This window comes from Leucoraja erinacea, chromosome 3 (assembly GCF_028641065.1).
Source record: "Leucoraja erinacea ecotype New England chromosome 3, Leri_hhj_1, whole genome shotgun sequence".
NCBI lineage: Eukaryota > Metazoa > Chordata > Chondrichthyes > Rajiformes > Rajidae > Leucoraja > Leucoraja erinaceus.
In genome coordinates, this window is record NC_073379.1 from 101,819,574 (window position 1) to 101,839,418 (window position 19,845).

The 19,845-nt window shown below is 43.1% G+C and overlaps 1 protein-coding gene across 4 annotated transcripts in view; it reads left to right on the plus strand.

Annotated features, from left to right (window-relative positions):
- Positions 1-19,845, plus strand: part of LOC129695891 (multiple C2 and transmembrane domain-containing protein 1-like) — a 426,884-nt gene that overhangs the window by 220,474 nt on the left and 186,565 nt on the right. For all 4 annotated transcript variants that reach the window (XM_055633328.1, XM_055633326.1, XM_055633327.1 and 1 more), the window contains one exon: positions 1,285-1,378. In XM_055633328.1, coding sequence (XP_055489303.1) covers positions 1,285-1,378 — 94 coding nt within the window. The remainder of the gene's footprint in view (positions 1-1,284; positions 1,379-19,845) is intronic.

Consider the following 19,845-nt stretch of genomic DNA (forward strand, 5'->3'; position numbering starts at 1 on the left):
ATGCACATGTTAAACCAGAATTCATTAAAGGGTGTTGATATATTCAGCGAACTGTTGTTGTGTCATTTGAAATCAAAGGCCATTTTTACAGAACTCCAGTTTTCCATCTAACATTTGATAAAAGTGCCACCAAAACAGAAAGCAATTCAGCAATGATTTAAAATGATCTTTGTCACTAATGCTAAAGGAATAGAGAAACCACTGACTGGAACAAGTCACCTATCACATTATATGCTGTAAAGTGCCCATGGCCAAATTCTGGCAGTACTTTTCAAGTGATCAGGAGGAAGAAAAACAAACCATTCCACTCTGTATAACACATGGTTCAGCTGTGATAACTATTACAGGAATTGTTTTAAATTATTTGTGAAAGAAATTCAATCCCATTGGATTTTGGTTTTCCACAAATCCTCCATATTTGTAAGTGGTGCAGAAGACTAATTCTTAAAGATACAGTTGCCAGTGTGTATAATGCCCTACCATTTATCCACATGAAAATAATTAATGACAATAACTTGCAAAAAAATTAATTTGTACCACAGGAAAAATACAGTGCTGGAGTAACTCAGTCAGTGGGTTATGCAGCATCTCTGAAAAACCTGGAAAAGTGATCTTTCAGGTCGGGGACCCTTCATCAGTGATTGTGTTGGAGATGGGGAGGGTAGGGGGTGGTGGGGGGAAGCTGGAAGAGAGGAGGGGTAGGACCAAGCCTGGCAAATAATGTGCATTCAGGTGAGGGGGGGTGGTTAACAGGCAGATGCTTGGACAAAGGTCAGAGATGAAAAGACAGAATTTTTGAGTCAAAAGTATTAAAGTTGCAAATTGTGAAGCGAGGGGAAAGAGTGTAGGTTGAAGGGGGAGGGGGAGGGGGAGGGAGAAAATAGGTGTGAGTCCAGGTGGGACACAGGTATGAAGGGGGGGAGGGGGGGCTTGAGGAGGGGCTTTGTCCTGCCCCTCCCCACCATAATCAGTCTGAAGAAGAGTCCCAACACAAACTCACCTATCCATGTTCTCCGGAGATGCTTCCTGACCCGCTAAGTTACTGCAGCACGTTGTGGATTTTAATAGTAATTTAGTTGCATTCTTACAGCAATTTATGTGAAGCATAAAGACTATCTGAAATAATTTAATACGGATTACCAAACAATTGGTTCTTCTAATGATGATTACGCTTTTGCTGCATCATGGCAGAGAAATTATATAATAAAAAGTAGTATGTCGAAGGAAAACAGTATTGCATGCTAGAAGAACAAGCTGACTGTTCACTGTATTTTTCTTTTCCAGTCATGGGCACGATCCTTGTTCAATATAAGAGATATTGGATTCATTCAGATAAAGGTGATTAAGGCAGAAGGCTTAATGTCTGCTGATGTCATAGGTAAGGCAATGTCATTTTCTGGTTGTTCTGGTATGAGAAGGTTGCAGAAATTATTTGTTTAAATTTTGCTATGTATGCTCTATTGTTCAGTTTAGTTTATTGTGACGTGTGCCAAGGTACAGTGAAAAGCTATTGTTGCGTGCCAACCAGTCAGCGGAAAGACAATACATGATTACAATCAATCCTCACACAAACATCAATTTAAATTAAAGTCGTAGTGAATCAGTTTATCAGTTTTAACCTCTCAGCCTATTAATTCACAAATTCAATCAAATTAGTTTGTCGAAAATTTATGTTATTGTTACTAACAAAAAGTAGCAATTTCATGTGCAATCGTATTTTATTGAATCATCTATTTTGTGTTTTATATCAGTATATGAAAAATGAAAGAAAGAGACATGGATAATTCCTTGGAAATGTCTTTACACATTATTTTTGAATGTTACATGTATGTGTGTGCGTGTATATGTGTATACATATACGTGTGTGTGTGTGTGTGTGTGTGTGTGTGTGTGTGTGTGTGTGTGTGTGTGTGTGTGTGTGTGTGTGTGTGTGTGTGTGTGTATACACATGTTATTTTGAAACTTTTTAAAATTGTAACCTACTTTGTATCCAATCAAGACTCAATCATGTAACATTACATCTATATTACTAAAAGTCTGTTCTTAACCGGTTTTGGCCATCTGTGCTGCGATTTCCGAGAGAACGTCACCACCTACGGCCGTCATGTTTGGCCACCTTGCTCAGAGCGCCCCTCCGCCGCATGTGTGCCGAGGATTTTTCCCATCGATTAAAAATGACAAAGATATTAATGTTTTTACAAAATTCCCCATTCTCTCTGCTGCCCCCGCTGGCAGCAGGGGGGAGGAACTATAAAACCAGGAAGTGGTGTGCCACACAGTCTGTACAAGATGGAGGAAGGCAGAGGGTCATGTTTCTCTGAGCTGTGAATAACACTGAACGCATGTCTACTCAAATGTAAGTGCCCTTAGTGGTTCTAAAATGCTTGCAGAATGTGTCTATTGGTTCTAAAGCTTGCAAAAAAAAAAATGTCTATTGGTTCTAAAGCTTGCAAAAAGTGTCTCTATTGGTTCTAAAGCTTGCAAAAAAATGTCTATTGGTTCTAAAGCTTGCAAAAAAATGTCCATTGGTTCTAAAGCTTGCAAAAAAAATGTCTATTGGTTCTAAAGGTTGCAAAAAATGTCTATTGGTTCTAAAGCTTGCAAAAAAATGTCTATTGGTTCTAAAGCTTGCAAAAAAAATGTCTATTGGCTCTAAAGCTTGCAAAAAAATGTCTCTATTGGTTCTAAAGCTTGCAAAAAAATGTCTATTGTTTCTAAAGCTTGCAAAAAATGTCTATTGGTTCTAAAGCTTGCAAAAAGTGTCTCTATTGGTTATAAAGCTTGCAAAAAAAATGTCTATTGGTTCTAAAATTGGTTCCAGCGGAGGAGGAGCCATCTTGGGGAATGGCTGCTAACCAGCAGCCATCCGTTTAATTCACTTTTTTTTTAAAGTTTTTTGGAAGTCCTGTGCTTCGTCTGTTGGAGAATGGACTTTTTAATGTAGGGGGTAGGGGGTAATTATACTTCTAGGTCCCTACCTGGTCGGTGAGGCAGCTTTTTCTCCGGGCTGCCCCGCCGACCCATCCTCGTGGCCTACCAGCGGGCGTGGAGTGCCGTTTCCTGGCGGGGACCGGCCAGCACCTTGGCTTCGGTGGCGGCACAGCGCTGGAGCGCTATTGCGGAGCGGAGCGGGCGATGCCTTGCCTGGGTCGCCGCGCTGGATCGACCCGCTGGAGCTCCAGTGAGCTGTGACCGCTGAGATCAACACCTCCGGGCTGCGGGTCTGCGGAGCGGAGCGGGCGGCGCCGACTCTAACATCGGGAGCCTGGGAGCTCCAACCCAGGGCGGCCTTGTCGGCTTCGGAAGCCGTGGTCCCCAGCTAGGAAGCGGCCGTTCCAGGTGGCCCAGCCACTGAGAGGACTCTCCCGACGCCGGGGCAACACCACCCGGCCAGAACGGCCAGGAACATCGGCCTCCGTAGAGGCAATAGCGGTGGCCTCAATAGGCCTGACTTTGGGAGAACTGGCAGATGGGGACTGGACATTGTGCCTTCCCCCACAGTGGTAACCATTGTGGGTTAATGATTTTTTTGTGTGTAAGTTAATATGTTAGACTGTGTCCAAGATGGCTGTCGGAAGGGAGAGTGGACGCTGGCGCGCTTTAGCTGCCGCTGCTCTCTCTTCACATTGTGTTTTTTGATTTTTGTATTTTTGATTTTTTGGAGCGATTTCTGTCTTTAATTTGTGTATTGGTGATGTCCTTATTATTTATTTTACTCCGACTATATGTTATATGGTTATATGGTTATATGTTTTTTTCTCTTTTGTTAATTTCTGTAAGGTGTCCTTGAGACTTTGAAAGGCGCCCGCAAATAAAATTTATTATTATTATTATTATTATAAAATGGTTCATACTAGCGCTCCAGAAAGCCCCCCCCCCCGGTTGGCTTGGCTTGAGTGTGTCTTGAAATTGAAAAGCACTACTTACTGCAAATGGTGGCTTGGGAGCTTTGGCTTGAAGTTGAAAGGCACTACATACTGCAAATGGTGGCTTGGTTGCTTTGACTTGAAGTTGAAAGGCACTATTACTGCAAATGGTGGCTTGGGAGCTTTGACTTGAAGTTGAAAGCAATACTTCCTGCAAATGATGGCTTGGGTGTGGCTTGAAGTTGAAAGGCAGTACTTACTGCAAATGGTGGCTTGGTAGCTTTGTCTTGCAGTTGAAAGGCAGTACTTACTGCAAATGGTGGCATGAAGTTGAAAGGCACTACTTACTGCAAATGGTGGCTTGGGTGTGGCATGGGTGTGGCTTGAAGTTGAAAGACACCACTTACTGCAAATGGTGGCATGAAGTTGAAAGGCACTAACTGCAAATGGAGGCTTGGGAGCTTTGGCTTGAAGTTGAAAGGCACTAATACTGCGAATGGTGGCTTGATTGCTTTGGCTTGAAGTTGAAACGCACTACATACTGCAAATGGTGGCTTGGTTGCTTTGACTTGAAGTTGAAAGGCACTACTGTAAATGCACGTACTTCCTGTTTGCACTGTATATTGATTTTATATAAAACGCTACCACTTATGGCTGTGATTTTTGGCCATCTTACTCAGTCCCCCTCCGCTGAGCAGATGCAGAGAATTCTTCCCATCAATGAAAAATAAAAGTGTTATTAGTTTTTTTAAAAAAAGTTGAGAATCTCCCTCCTGTCAATCACTCCATGAAAGCCACACCTTTTCCGGTGGGGGGGAGGGGTAATAAAACCCGGAAATGTGGGTGTGGCTCAGTCTCTGCAAGATGGAGGAGGGAGAGGTCATGACTCGCTGTCTTTAGTGGCTTTGCACCCTACTTCAAATGGTATGAAACTGCACTTGAATTTGGTGGCCTTGCAACCTTCTAGAAGTGGTAAGAAACTGCACTTGAATTTGGTGGCCTTATACCCTGCTTGAAATAGAATTTCAAAGATTAGCCGTGTGTCAACTACCAGCCCACCAGCCGTGAGTGAGTGAGTTGCCAGCATAACAGGCTTGATTGACTGAGACGCCAGCCCAAGAATCCATTTGGTGCACAATTTGCATACTAGCCCTCTGGAAACCAGTCCCTTCAGCCCACAACACCCATACTAGCGCTCCAGAAAGCCCCCCCCCCCCCCCCCCCCCAACTGGCCACCAATATTAGAATTGGTGGAGAGGTGGAATATTGCGTTGGATGACCAACCCTCCTGTGTGATGCTGGGACCCAGCAGGTTCCACTTAGTCTAGTAATAGATAAATGCAACAATCTGCTTCCTCTAATAAATATATCAGAGCCAATATTCAGACGGGCTGTGAAATAACTACTGAGGGGGGAAATGCAACTTGTGTGGTGTTGAACAAATTGTTGTTTATAATTTCCTTAGATTATAGACAGTTCCAGATCTGCTCCTAAATTGCTCTGAAGTTATGGAGGTCCTTAACGTGAATAAAAATTACCTTCTATCGTGGTAACATTAGCTGAATGATTCCAGAAACAAGAAATCCAAAATGGCTTGGAAGCAAATTATAAATTTAATTTTTTAAAGATAAGCATTATATTTATAAGATTTATAAGAATAAAGCCCTAACTTGTTCAACCTTTCACTGGGTTTCAGCAACTAAGTTACAGAGAAAGGTTGAACAAGTTAGGGCTTTATTCTTTGGAGCGCAGAAGGTTAAGGGGGGACTTGATAGAGGTTTTTAAAATGATGAGAGGGATAGACAGAGTTGACGTGGAAAAGCTTTGCCCACTGAGAGTAGGGAAGATTCAAACAAGATTCAAACAAGTCTGAAGAAGGGTTTCGGCCCGAAACGTTGCCTATTTCCTTCGCTCCATAGATGCTGCTGCACCCGCTGAGTTTCTCCAGCTTTTTTGTGTAACCTTCAAACAAGGGGACATGACTTGAGAATTAAGGGACTGAAGTTTAGGGGTAACATGAGGGGGAACTTCTTTACTCAGAGAGTGGTGGCTGTGTGGAATGAGCTTCCAGTGAAGGTGGTGGAGGCAGGTTCGTTTTTATCATTTAAAAATAAATTGGATAGTTATATGGATGGGAAGGGAATGGAAGGTTATGGTCTGAGCGCAGGTATATGGGACTAGGGGAGATTATGTGTTCGGCATGGACTAGAAGGGTCGAGATGGCCTGTTTCCGTGCTGTAAATTGTTATATGGTTATATGGTTATTTGTATATATATTTCTACACATGGGTAGTAAAATTACTCTTGGAACACAGGTGCCACAGGGGCGGCACAGTGGTGCAACTGTGTTGCTGCCTTACAGCACCAGACCTGGGTTCAATCCTGACTGCAGGTGTTGTCTGCACAGAGTTTGTACGTTTTCCCTGTGACCTGTTTTTTTCTGCATGGTTTGATTTCCTCCCACAATCCAAAAACGTGTAGGTTTGTAGGTTAATTGGCATCTGTAAATTGTCCCGTGTGTAGGATAGAACCAATGTACGGGTGGTCATTCATAGGCTTGGACTCTGTTTCTATGCTGCACCTCTGAACTAAAGGTAATGCATTAATTTCATAAATACAGAACTGCATTTGCAATGGTTTGATTACAATAACCCAAATCCCATTTGCCAGTTAAACAAGGTTCTGCTTAACTGTCTAATTGTCCAGCAGAATTTATCATTACTGTTGGAAGTGAGAATGGATACAATTAAATATAGCATGCTAAATATGGAGGCTCATTTTTATGCAGCTAACTACTTGTGTCAATCAGATAACTGACAGTTTCTTGACCACCTTCATAGTTTCTGGGTCTGAATGATCTGATAACCTTCTACACAAACAACAATGTGAAATAACAAAAATTGTCAGGGAAGAAGCTTTAAGGGCCTGTCCCACCAGCATGCGATTGCATGCGTCTAGCGCGACCAAAATTGGTGGCTTGAGGCGTACGGCCTCACGGGGCTGGTCCCACTTTCAACCGCGGAAGCGTATGGAGTTGTGCGGGGCTGGTCCCGACATTATACTCACCAATCAGCTGGGCAGGAGGCGGGCCAACTGAATTTGGACGTCGCACGGTGTCGGGCGGTGATGTCATCACGCAACGGCACACCGTGCGGTGACGTCATCGCGCAACGCCATGCGCTAGGCGTACGGTGTCAAGATGCTGTGTACGGCATCGAGATGCTGCGCATACGGCATCGAGACACTACGTACGGCCGTTGAGGCGCTGCGTACGGCCTCAATGCGGCTGCGGGCCGACAGGCCGTTGCCGTGCAGAATTTTTGGACAGTGGCGGATTTTAGGAGCCCCGCGCGATGTCTGGACCAGCCTCGCACAACTCCATACGGCTCCGGCAATCGAGGTGGGACCGGCCCCGTGAGGCCGTACTGCTCAAGCGACCACGTTAGGTCGCGCTCGCCGCATGCAGTCGCATGCTGGTGGGACAGGCCCTTTACTTCATGTTATAAAGTAAAAATAGAGCGATGCAGTTGGAATTGGGATTAACTGAGTGGTACACTTTTACAGTTACAGCTGGGTCTAAAGTATTTCCTCAATTTTTTTCTCTGCAAATATTCAGTATATGGCAGGGACCTGTGGAGCGTTGTAGAGCAAGTGATCTAGGAGTGCAGGTACATTGTTTTGTGAAAGGTGCGTCACAGGTAGACTGGGTGGTCAAGAAAGCTTTCAATATATTAGCTTTCATCAATCAGGGTATTGGGTAAAGAAGTAGGGATGTTGGTGAGGCCGTATTTGAAGTATTGTGTTCAGCTTTGGTCATCCTGCTATAGGAAGGATGTCATTAAGCTGGAAATAATGCACAGAAGTGTAGGGGAATCAAGAACCAGAGGGCAGAGGTTTAAGGTGAGAGGGGGAAAGATTTAATAGGAATCTGAGGAGCAACTTTTTTACTCAGAGGGTTGTGGGTATATGGAATGAACTGGCAAAAGAGGTAGTTGAGGCACATACTTTAAAAGCATTTAAAATGCATTTGGACAGGTACATAGATAGGAAAGGTTTAAAGGGATCTGTGCGAAACGTGGGCAGGTGGGACTAGTATACATAGGGCACCTTGGTCAGCATGGGCAAGATGGGCCAAAGGGCCTGTTTCCAAACTGTGTGACTATGTCTCAGAAAACTCTATTTTCTGAGTGTAGCCATTTCAAATTATATTTCCACACTACGAAGACAAACTAATTACTGTACATGCAACAGAAGACTATGTACATACATTTACATTTTATATTTATTGTCACATGCACCAAATGGTACAGTGAGATTTGAGTTACCATACAGGCAAATGAATTAAAAGAACACAACACACGATAGAATTTACCATGAACATTCCCACACAGCGGAATCAGCGTTTCCCACTGTGAGGGAAGGCAATAAAGTTCTGTCATCTTCCTTCCTCTTTGTTCCCCGTGGTTGCGCCCTCTGCAGTCCCCGATATTCAGGCCCTCTCGCCGGGATGGTCGAAAATTCGACATCGGAACGGAAGAACATTCTCAGCAGCTGGGAGTTTCCGTATCGGCCCCTTCATACTGGAGACCACAGCTCAGTCTCCGAAGTCTTCAGCCCGAGATGGGCAGAGATTCAACACTGGCGGCCCTCGGCAAAGGGATCCCAGGACTCCGCGATGTTAAGGTCAGCGCCTCCAGCGACTGGAAGCATCGCAGACCACAGCTCCATGGTGTTAAAATCGGCAGTCCCGGCACTCCGGGGCTCCACACGGAGACCCCAGTAAGGCATCGCCCGCTCCGCGATGGAATACTCCAGTGCTGCGCCGCTGCTGAAGCTGAAGCTCTGGCCGGTCTCCAGCAGGAAAGGCCGCGCCAATCCAGATGGTAGGCCGCGAGGAGGGGGCGACGATGCGGCTTGGGGAAAAGACCAGGTAGTGACTAACGGGCCTGTCACACTTACACGTCCTTGGCTCGCAAATTACGCGACCTCGTGGTCGTTTGAAGCATATGGGCACCTTATGGCCGTGCAGGGCCGGTCCCACTTAGAAGCGCAAAGCGGTATGGAGTTGTGCGGGGCCGGTCCCGACATCGCGCGGCACTCCGAAATTCTTGCAGTGAACGAAATCTTCGAGCACCAACGGCCTGTCGCGGAACTGATGGCCAAAGTGGGACAGGCCCAAGACCCTGGCATGATGCAACGTCTCACCTCCAACAGCAGCAGAAGCAGGCAGACGATCGCCGAGCTTGGCCTGGGGCTCACGGCCGTTGCGGTCCGGATCCGCCCCCACTTCTACTCCCAGAGCGGGACCAAGAAAATTGAAGATAGACACAAAATGCAGGAGTAACTCAGCGGGACCGGCAGCATCTCTGGAGAGAAGCAATGGGCGACGTTTTGGGTCATGACCCTTCTTTTCAGACTGAAGAAGGGTCTCGACACGAAACATCACCCATTCTTCTCTCCAGAGATGCTGCCGGTCCCGCTGGGTTACTCCAGCTTTGTGTTCATCTTCAAATGACTTTACGCGCTCCAGACGGCTGTGCGTGCGCACGTAATCCTGCCCGACCTTCACTCGACCATCTCGGCTCAACGCGACCACGTGGTTGCGTAATTTGCATGCCAAGGACACGTAAGTGGGACAGGCCCTACTTCTTCTTCTTCTTCTTCTTGCGTACGGCGTGCACAGCCTAAAGTTGTAGGACAACGTTCTATTTGATCTTGTTTGATTGTGTACGCCAGGTTGATTGCATTCGTTGAAACAGGGCGGACCACGTGAAGGTTGCAATCTCCCACCCCGGACAGGCCCTTAAAACAAATAGTTTCCCCCCCATCCCCCATCCCCCACATAAAAAGACTAAAAGACCTGCAAAACAAAACTTTTTGACAGACTGAAAACTAAAAAAAAGGATGAAAGGACAAACAGCTGCAGGCGGGGCAGCCATATACTCAACAGCGCCATATACTCAACAGGATATGTAGAGGACATTCTGAGCCAATCCACTCAACCCCTCCAAAGGCAGTATCACTGTGGTCATCAGTTGGGAACGTGTACAAAAAGAGTGGAAGAGTTAGCTGAAAGATAGGAATGTACCCGTCTTTTGTACATAATAATTCTACTATTGGTTCTCTCTCCCCGTGCTAATGTGTTTCAACAGTCAAAAAGCTACATTTACTAAATTCAACATATTATGTCAATGGTTTTACAGTCAATAGCAAAGAAACAAACTTGTTTGGATGAAGGAAAGTTGTCCTCGGATGTCTATCCATCCCTTTTCACAATCTAACCATTGTACGTTTTTCAATTTCAATCTGATGAAGTAGAGGATGAGGAACAAGAAATTAAGCTTGACACATAAGTACCATAACATCACAACTTGCTGCCACCAGCTCTCTTACTGAGACAGTGGGAATCTCACTGAATAAATAAGAATTGAGATACTCACATGTTCAGACAACCAGTACAGGAATACACAAGGTTCTTAGGGGCCTTGACATGATCAATGCTGGGGAATTGTTTCCCTCGTGGGAGAGTCTAGGGTAGAAGGCATGGTTTCAGAGTACAGGTGCCTATTTAAGACTGAGGAGGAATTTGTTCTCTTAAAGGACTGTGAGACGTTGAATGCTTAGACTTAGAAAGCTGTGGAGGCTGACTTCTTGTATATATTCAAAACTAAGGTAGAATTTTAATCAGTAAGTGAATCAAAGAATAGGTATTCACTGAAGTATAGATGAATGGGATCCTGAGAAGAAAAAAATCAAGTTAGTTAATAAGAGGGCACTTTCTTCTAACTGGAAGGGGGTGAATTTTTGAGCTGCCATTAGGAGAAATGTATCTACTTTAGAGGGCTTATTCATTGAGTAACTTTAAACTTGAGATTGGATTTTCTTTTAGGTATGAATGGAATCAGGGATATGGGATCAGATGGAAAGTGAATAACGTACAGATTCAGCCAGGATATTAATATTTGGCAGAGGAAGGGCCTCCCCCTGCTCCTGTTTCTTGTGTTCATTCCAGCGTGGAAATTGTGGCTCAATCCATGAAATATGTACTCCCAAGAATTACTCGGATTGTTGAAGTTCATTGCTGGACAGTGGTAGCTCTGTATGAAGCAGGAACTTAATATCTATTTTATTGCCCCACCTGTGCTACTTAAAAGCCTTAGATCTTCTCTCACAGTGTTCATATGAAGAACATGCTCCATTCTTTTGTGAGGCACTAAAACTGTGCCACAGGTAGTAGACTCAACACAGTTCTAACAGCTCATAACTGGGTCTCCATAAAGTGCCGTAGCCAACAATAGCAACAAAAATACTAGTACCATAATTTGCAAACTCGTCACCTCGCATATCCCTCACTCTTCCATTTCTATCAAACCATGTGATCAACCCCAGCTCAATATGGAGTGCTGAAGGACATGCTGGGAGAGGTATCAAAAATGTTGGTGCCACACTGATGAAACTGCAACAGAGGAAGAAAGACGTGCCACACAGAAAAAAAACTCTGTACAATAGAGAGATGTGGACACAAGGAACTGCAGATGCTGGTTTACAAAAAAAGACTGGAAGGTAGTGGAACAACTGAGCTGATCAGAAAGTATAGAAACATAGAAAATAGGTGCAGGAGTAGGCCATTCGGTTCTTCGAGCCTGCACCGCCATTCAATATGATCATGGCTGATCATGTATCTCTGGAGAAAATGGATGGGTGACGTTTAAGGTTGGGACCCTTCTTCACACCGATTGTAGTGGGGGGAATAAAAAGCTGGAGAAGAGATATTCCGGGACAAAGCCAGGCAAATGATTGGTGGATATAGGTAAAGTGGGGTTTTGATTGGCAAATGGATGGACAAAGCCCTGAGATGGGAAGAAAGGAGTGAAGAGGGGAAAAATGTTAAGCCAGAGGAAAGGATACAGGTGGGAGGGAATGGGCGAAGGGGAAAGGGGGGCAGGATAGTGGGAGAAGTGGATGCGCATCCAGGTGGGGCACGCGGACGAGAGGGAGATATTGTTGTTAGTCACCTTAAATTGGAGAATTCAAAGTCCATACCTTTGGGTTGTAGGCTACCAGAGATGGCCTATTAGAGCAATTGGTTGTCTTATAAGGTTTGCATCGGCAGATTAGTTTGGTATCCAATGGAGTTCAGAAGAATAATGGGTGACGACTGAAATATATAACATTCTTAATAGGTTGAACATAAAGATGTTTCCTCTTGTGGGGAAAATCAAAAACTGGAGGTCACTTACAAATAAGCATTATCTATTTAAGACAAATATCTTTTTTTTTTCTTTTTGCAGATGTATGTTGGGTTTTAGAACTCCCTTCCTCAAAGGGTGGTGTGAGAAGAATTAATAATTTTAAATCAAAGGTAGAGGGATTCTTGATAAGCAAGGAGAAAAAGGGTTATATCAATGGGAAGATAAAACTGTAATAAGACCAGCCATGACCATATTAACAGATGCAACAGGCATGAGGGGTTAAGTGGCCTACTCCTGCTCGTAAGTTGTTTGTTTGTATGTTCAAATGTTCCGTTAAGAGAACCATTGAGTGAGTTATTTAAAATCTGATTTAGAGATTTTTTAAAAATTCTGACAGCAAGTCAAAAGTTCAATATCTTTCATGTGCATATTTAATTTTATTACCAGATAATATTTTTTTCCATTTCATGTGAAATGTTCATCTGAGGAATCTCATGGTTGATCAGATACTGTCAGGAGCTGGGCAAAGATTTAATCAATGGCATATGCAGTAATTTATTTCATTAAACTGGGAAATCAAATTGACACTAAAATTGTAGGTATGACTTCAGTATCCGAAACCTTTCAAAATGCACAGCCTTTTTCCAATGCTGGCAACATTTTAAAAGTTCATCACTTTTAGTGAGAGAGGATAGAAGATAATTAATTTGAAATTTTGAAAGCTTCACCAGTAATTTAATTATTTTATATTTCCCAATCCTTTCAAATGAGACAGCAGTGCTGCACTGATTGATTTAAAATCTAGCAAATCTGAAATACACAATTTGACAGTGTTCAATCATGACAAGGACTCGTGTTTTCCTGCCCCACCATTTTATTGTATTCTCTTCTATTTGGGTGCAGTTGATTTCTACAAGGATGAAGTGTTAGTGCCAATGGCTTGCAAGTGACCGTTGAATGTGTGGATGTAAGTGTAACTTTTATAGCTGGACGTAAAATGGGTGACAGCAAACTAGCAGCCTTTTTTTTGCACCTTGTCCCGTTTCCTTTTCTAGAATAGAATTTGAAGTCATTTATTACCAGCAAGAGCGGAACTCGCTATCAAAACATGGAGGGGACGGGGGACACAATTTTTTGGCGGCCACGCGCGCATGCGCTCACACACACGCGCGAGGCTTCGGAGGCTCAATCGAGCGCCAAATGCAGCTCAACTCTGTCTGTCTCGCCGGGTTAACTACAGCCCTGACTGGACTGACGGGACACCAGCGCTGCTTCTCCGCGCTGGCCATATTTCCCGCAAGCTCAGGCAGGTTAACCTGGCGGGACAGGCAGAGTTGAGCTGGGTTTAGTGCTGTTTCACTGCGCTAGCTGTGGGCCTGGGGGTACAGCTCACGTCTGTCTGCTCTGGCCACCCGTGGGGGGGGGGGGGGGGGGGGCACTCGGGACAGCGCTGGAGACCTGGCTGATATCGATCCTGCTTGCGGATGAGGCACAGATCTCCCTCCTCCAATCATCGCGCCCTCGATCATCAGTCCCACCCCCACTGCCTCGCGGAAAGCGGAGATATTAAAATTGGGATCACAAAAACTTTGGGGGGATGTCCCCCACCTCTCAAAACATGGGGGGGACGTGTCCCCTCTGACCCCCCCCCCCGGGTTTCTCGCCCCTGATTACCAGTAAGGTAATTGGGAGATTCCGTTTTTACCTATTAGTTAAGTGAAGGAATTTACTGCCTTATTGAAGTTGCCTTTAAGATTTACAAGTAGATATCCCAGGGGATTTCACACAGAATTAGAGAATTTGCATCCCAAAGTAAGATTTTAACATACGATTAATGTGAATATGGTTTTTGGAGGAGCAATGTAATTGATCTCATAGAACGTTGCGGTCTGATGGATACTGGAGTAGTAGTGGAGGACATTTTAAGGTGAATGGCCAGAGACTGAGAAATAGCTCTCCCGATAACTCACTCTGCAAGGACACAGTCCAGCATGAAATTAAAGCATATGGTCAGAAAGATTCACAGTTTGTACCGGATAAATTAAAACAGCTGATGTGAAAGGTCACAGGATCTTTGTTATATTTTTCGAGTAATCCAAAAGAATATTTGGCACTGATCAGGAGGAGTAAGAGGTTTTTACAGTGTCCTATTCAATATTTATCTTTAGTCAATGTCATTTAAATAGATTAGCCGGTCATTATCTGAAATGTTATTATGTGCACCTGGCTGCTGCATTTCTTGCATTATATTAGTAAGAATACTTTAAATGCCTTATTGGCTTAGATGCGCTGTTGAATTTCCCAAAGATAAAGACTAGAATTGCATTTCTGACTGAATGTTAGTTGTGACTTGACTGTTTAAAACAGTCTGGTCCTTTGTAAGCACAAAGTGCAATTCTGTAAATTTGATCTGGATCCCCAGTGTTTATGATCATTTATACATGGAGATTTGCAGATTTGTGCAGTGGCATCAAACACTATGCAATCACATTTTTGATGTCACTTGCCAGTTTTCTTCTTTGTACGTTCAAGATTTTTAAGCAGTGCAGGCTAATGAGACTAAAGTAGTCCTAAATCAGAAAATAGAAGTCTGCTAGACCATTAGTTGAAGGTGAGTTGTCTACCCCGGTCTGCTGAAGTTCAAAGTCAGCATTTATCATTCAGATATTTGCTCTTCAAATGTATTCCTTGGTGTTTAATTTTATCTAACACCCCTCTCTGCTGAAGTCATTAAGTTCACTACATGCATGCTCAACTGACCTAGGATACATCTTGGTCATCCCTATGGACACCAATCACTTGTCCAACCCATCCCACTACCCAGAGATGTGTCTGACACTCATGCAGCTCCATGCTTGGACTTCTGATGTCCCATCCATAGTTGCTCCATTAAGAATTGTCATATTTCTTGCGCTGAAAGCAACAATTAATTTATAAAATAAAAACTAGGTGCAATGCACAATATCAGCATGGATGCACATTCTCCTTTGTAATCTTTAGATTTTACTTGAAACTTCAGAGATACAGTACTGAAACAGGCACTTCAGCCCACCGAGTTCGCAATGACCATCACTAACACTATCCTGCACGCTAGGGGCAATTTTCAATTTTTACTGAAGCCAATTAACCTGCAAACCTGTATGTTTTTGGAATGTGGGAAGAAATTGCAGTACCTGGAGAAAATTCACATGGTCACTGGGACAACGTATAAACGACATACAGACAGCGCCCGTAGTCAGGATCTTAGCCAGGTCTCTGGCACTGTAAGGCAGCAACTCGACCACTGTGCTGCCCTGCTACGCCACTGTACTACCCTTCCTAAAACCAGGCCAGGGAAAGCAAAATGTTCAATAATTTTCAGAGTGAGGTACCATCGCTCCCTGCCTGACCCTCCACAATACATTTCCACTGGCAGCAGCAATTAAATGTCATTTTGTTGAAGACCAACATTTAACTGCTATTGAAGCAAAATATGGAAGTGAAGGAGAAAGGGAATGACAGAGGAAGAATGGGAAGATAAGCAATGTGTAGCAGGTTTGGAGAGAAGAGGCAAAGATAGACAGTGGGAGGAAAAGGTGATGGATAAATAAATAGCAGGGGGGAAGGGAGAAAGAGATAATAAGATTGTCAATAGTAAAAGGACTGGACAAGCTAGATGCAGGAAAAATGTTCCCAATGTTGGGCAAGTCCAGAACCAGGGGCCACAGTCTTAGAATAAAGGGGAGGTCATTTAAGACTGAGGTGAGAAAAAACTTTTTCACTCAGAGAGTTGTGAATTTATGGAATTCCCTGCCACAGTGGGCAGTGGAGGCCAAGTCACTGGATGGATTTAAGAGAGAGTTAGATAGGGCTCTAGGGGCTAGTGGAATCAAGGGATATGGGGAGAAGGCAGGCACGGGTTATTGATAGGGGACGATCAGCCATGATCACGATGAATGGCATTGCTGGCTCGAAGGGCCGAATGGCCTCCTCCTGCACTTATTTTCTATGTTTCTATCTATGTTTCTATGTTTCCTCTACTGGCTCGGTTGTCATGTGTTTATATATCAAATTGGCTGTCCTTATGATACATGGACTCTACATTCAATATCTTGCATTATCTTCCATGCAAATAACTGATTCTGGGGTGGTTGTGAGCTGAATGATATCGGGACGGTCTTTGTTTCACCCAACATTTAAGACTGTCAGGATGTTGCAGCCAGCAGTAAGCATTATCAGCTCACCGTTGACTTCCAAAATAAATTAGATCTTACTCTGCATTATTCTTTCAAAGATAACTTTTGTTAACAGCTGGAGTCTCACCCAATGATCCGGAACAAGGTATTCCAACAAGTACAACACACCCAACTCTTATCACTAGGGGAAATCCTTTAGTTCTAAGGTGAGATTGGTGTGGAATCCACCGATTGCCACAGATGTGAAAGGAAATGCGTGGCAGGGCATATAGGTGCAAGGTGATGCACTCTTTACAACACTCCAAGTGTGTTCACACCAATATCTCGTACAGCTGGAAGATATTGTTGCACCCTGACTGATGAAGGCAAGCTTGTCAAGTGCCTTCATTACCACCCTATCTATCTGTATCACCACTTTAAAGGAACTATGTATTGGTATCCTTGAGTCTTTCTGTTCTTCAATATGCCCCAGGACCCTCTCATTCACTGTGCACCAATATGCAAAACTGTGCACTTGTTCGAGATAAATTCCCTTTATCATTCCTTTGCCCAGTTTCCATCTTGGTCTAGATCCCAGATACACAAAAATGATGGAGAAACTCAGCGGGTGCAGCAGCATCTATGGAGCGAAGGAAATAGTCAACGTTTCGGGCCGAAACCCTTCTTCAGACTCTTCAGATTAACCATAACCATATAACCATATAACAATTACAGCACGGAAACAGGCCATCTCGGCCCTACAAGTCCGTTCCGAACAACGTTCTTTTTTTCCCCTTAGTCCCAATGCCTAGTGTCATACTATAACCATATTAACCTTCTCATCCTACACTCTCTATCCAAATTATTTTTAAATGATACCAATGAAGGGCCTCCACCACTTCCACTGGAAGTACTCATTCCACACCGCTACCACTCTCTGAGTAAAGAAGTTCCCCCTCCTGTTTCCCCTAAACTTCTGTCCCTTAATTCTGAAGTCATGTCCTCTTGTTGGGATCTTCCCTATTCTCAAAGGGAAAAGCTTGTCCACATCAACTCTGTCAATCCCGATTGATTTCAGCATCTGCAGTTCCTTCTTAAACACTTGGTCTAGATCCTGGTGTAATGTTAGACAACGTTCTTGACTGTCTACTACATTACCAATTCTAGTGTCATCCACCAACATATTAACCTTGCCACCTACACTCTCATCCAAATCATTAATATAGATGATAAACAATAAGGGACCCAGCAAAGATCCTGGTAGTACACCATTGGTCATGGGCCTCCAATCTGATAGACAACCCTCCACTATCACCTCTGCCTCCTTCCACCAAGGGAATTTATATTCAATTGGCTAGTTAACCCTGCATCCCGTGTGTTCTACCATGCCGAACCTTTACTTCATGATTCCTTGTACATAATGCCGAGACCATAATTGCATAGGATTTTTGCTTATTTTCAGGGTTTTTTTGTGGAGAATCCATTTTGGTGTTAGTCCTGTACAAAGGCACATGTTTAAGTTTACTCAGAATTGCTCGTATCCAATTTCTGTGTATCACTAATGTAAAGCTATCATGCCTCAGAGAACACCGGTTACATGCCGTGTGGCTATAAATCTTATAATAATGACAAAAGATTTTTCTTTTCCTCTTTTCAAAGATGTTTTTTCTGGAGCTGTAAAGAGTCATTTAGCAGCAACTCAATACTACATTAACCCTTTCAAATTAAAAAAGCATTTAGGAATACTTGGAGTTCTCTTCTGAATAAGAGGGTTAAGAGAACAAATCAATATGTGGGAGTTGGTCAAACTGTGAATAATTTTATTTTGCACAATGACTAATTGCCTTGTTTAGCTGAATGCCACCACAGTGTTGCACCTCAATTAAGCTCCTCATAAAATGTAGAGAGGGGACTATATCTTTTTTTCATTTATGAATGGCTCAGTGTGGAGCATTGCATTTCAATTGCTGGTGATTATTAACAAGAAAAAAAGGGATTAACTGTTGTCGTTAATACCTCATTTAACAACTCCCACATATTGATTAAGTATAACTGCAGCATCATTCAACAAAAAAAAGAGTGGGTTGAAATGTTATATAAATTAGTCTAGTGCTATTCATCCTATGGCTAGACCGGCATGCTCTGAGGGAGAGGCCTTTGCATGTTGAAAGCTTATCACCATTAATCAGATACTCTACAATGCATGTTAGCTGCAGTGTGATGAACAGTGATGCAAAACTAACCATTAGAGCCATTAGTACTGCTGCTAAATTTGACCGGGTTAAGGTTGGCAGTTGGACTAGAAAACAGCCTATTTGGCTGTCTGTGGGCCTTAATTAAGATGTGTTCAATTCTAACTCCCCTGCTGTGTCACAGACATTTTCAGCTGGTCTAGCCCATGACTTTGACCTTCTGAGCAGTCCGAAGTTCCCTGGGGAACCGTTCAGCTCATGAGGTTTGATTTCACACTTCCAGGCTGCTTCGCCTCTCCTCGCACTGACAGGGAAACAAAGCCCTTTCGTGTAGGGCTCATGGGGACTTGTTTAAATTGGAAACTAGAGAGGTGTCAAGGAATAGGGTTATGGGCTACAGAATAGCGTTTTTTTTTTCAATAAAGAGCTCAGAGTTTTGAATCGGCCTAAAAGGCTGGGTTTATAAAAAAGGGACGTGTTACCTGTATATTCCCAGAGCATTTTGTTGAATAAGATTTGTTGTTGAGTTCATTGAATCAGATTTTATCTATTTACAAAATATAGATATATGCAAGTTCCCAAATATTTTTGAACAGAAATTTTGGAATGAATAATATGAAAAATGGAATGATTAACATGAATTTTGAAATCAACAGGTTACATCAAGTGTGACAATCTGGAAGCATAGACTAATAATCAAGAGAACAAGTGTTCATATGCTGGGAATGTATGAAATCAATTCATTATGAAGGAGACCTGTGTAAACCCAACAGGTTCAGCCAAACCTGATGACCTCACCTGTTCCGAGCTATACATGTTGTCTATCCATGTCCCCCAGAGATGCTGCATAACTTACTGAATTACTCCAGCACTTTGTAGCTTTTAATTTACTTTTAAGTTTCAGAATTGCCAAATCCTTGCCTAGCTTACACAACAACCATATAATTTTCCTTGATTAAGACAATGGGCAAAACTGTGTTAAAGGGTAGGAATGTATGAGTTCACCCACATTGGACCATTAACTGAATATTAACTAGGACCTTGAAAAGCTAATATTCGGCTGAACATTCAAGATCCTGCCCTCTGGCAGAATTTGCTGTCCACACCCCTTACTCATGCACAAACTATTCCTGATAAGAAGGGGCGGACTATATTTAAGGCAAAGTTACATTTTTCAAAAATCTATTTGCATATTGCACAAATGAGAATTCAAATTAATTTCTTTGTAATCTGTTGAAACCAGAAAAATAATTTAATCAATCAAATACTCTATTTTTAAGATATTTAATAAGGTAATTCTGCTTCAGCCCTGAGAGAGGTTCAATCTCAATATCATTTAAACATGCCACAGTTTTCAGATAAACTAGGTAACATTTTAAATGACATTTACTCCAGCTCTTACAAAATGCCCTAATTTTCAATATTGTTTGGTTTCTTTAGG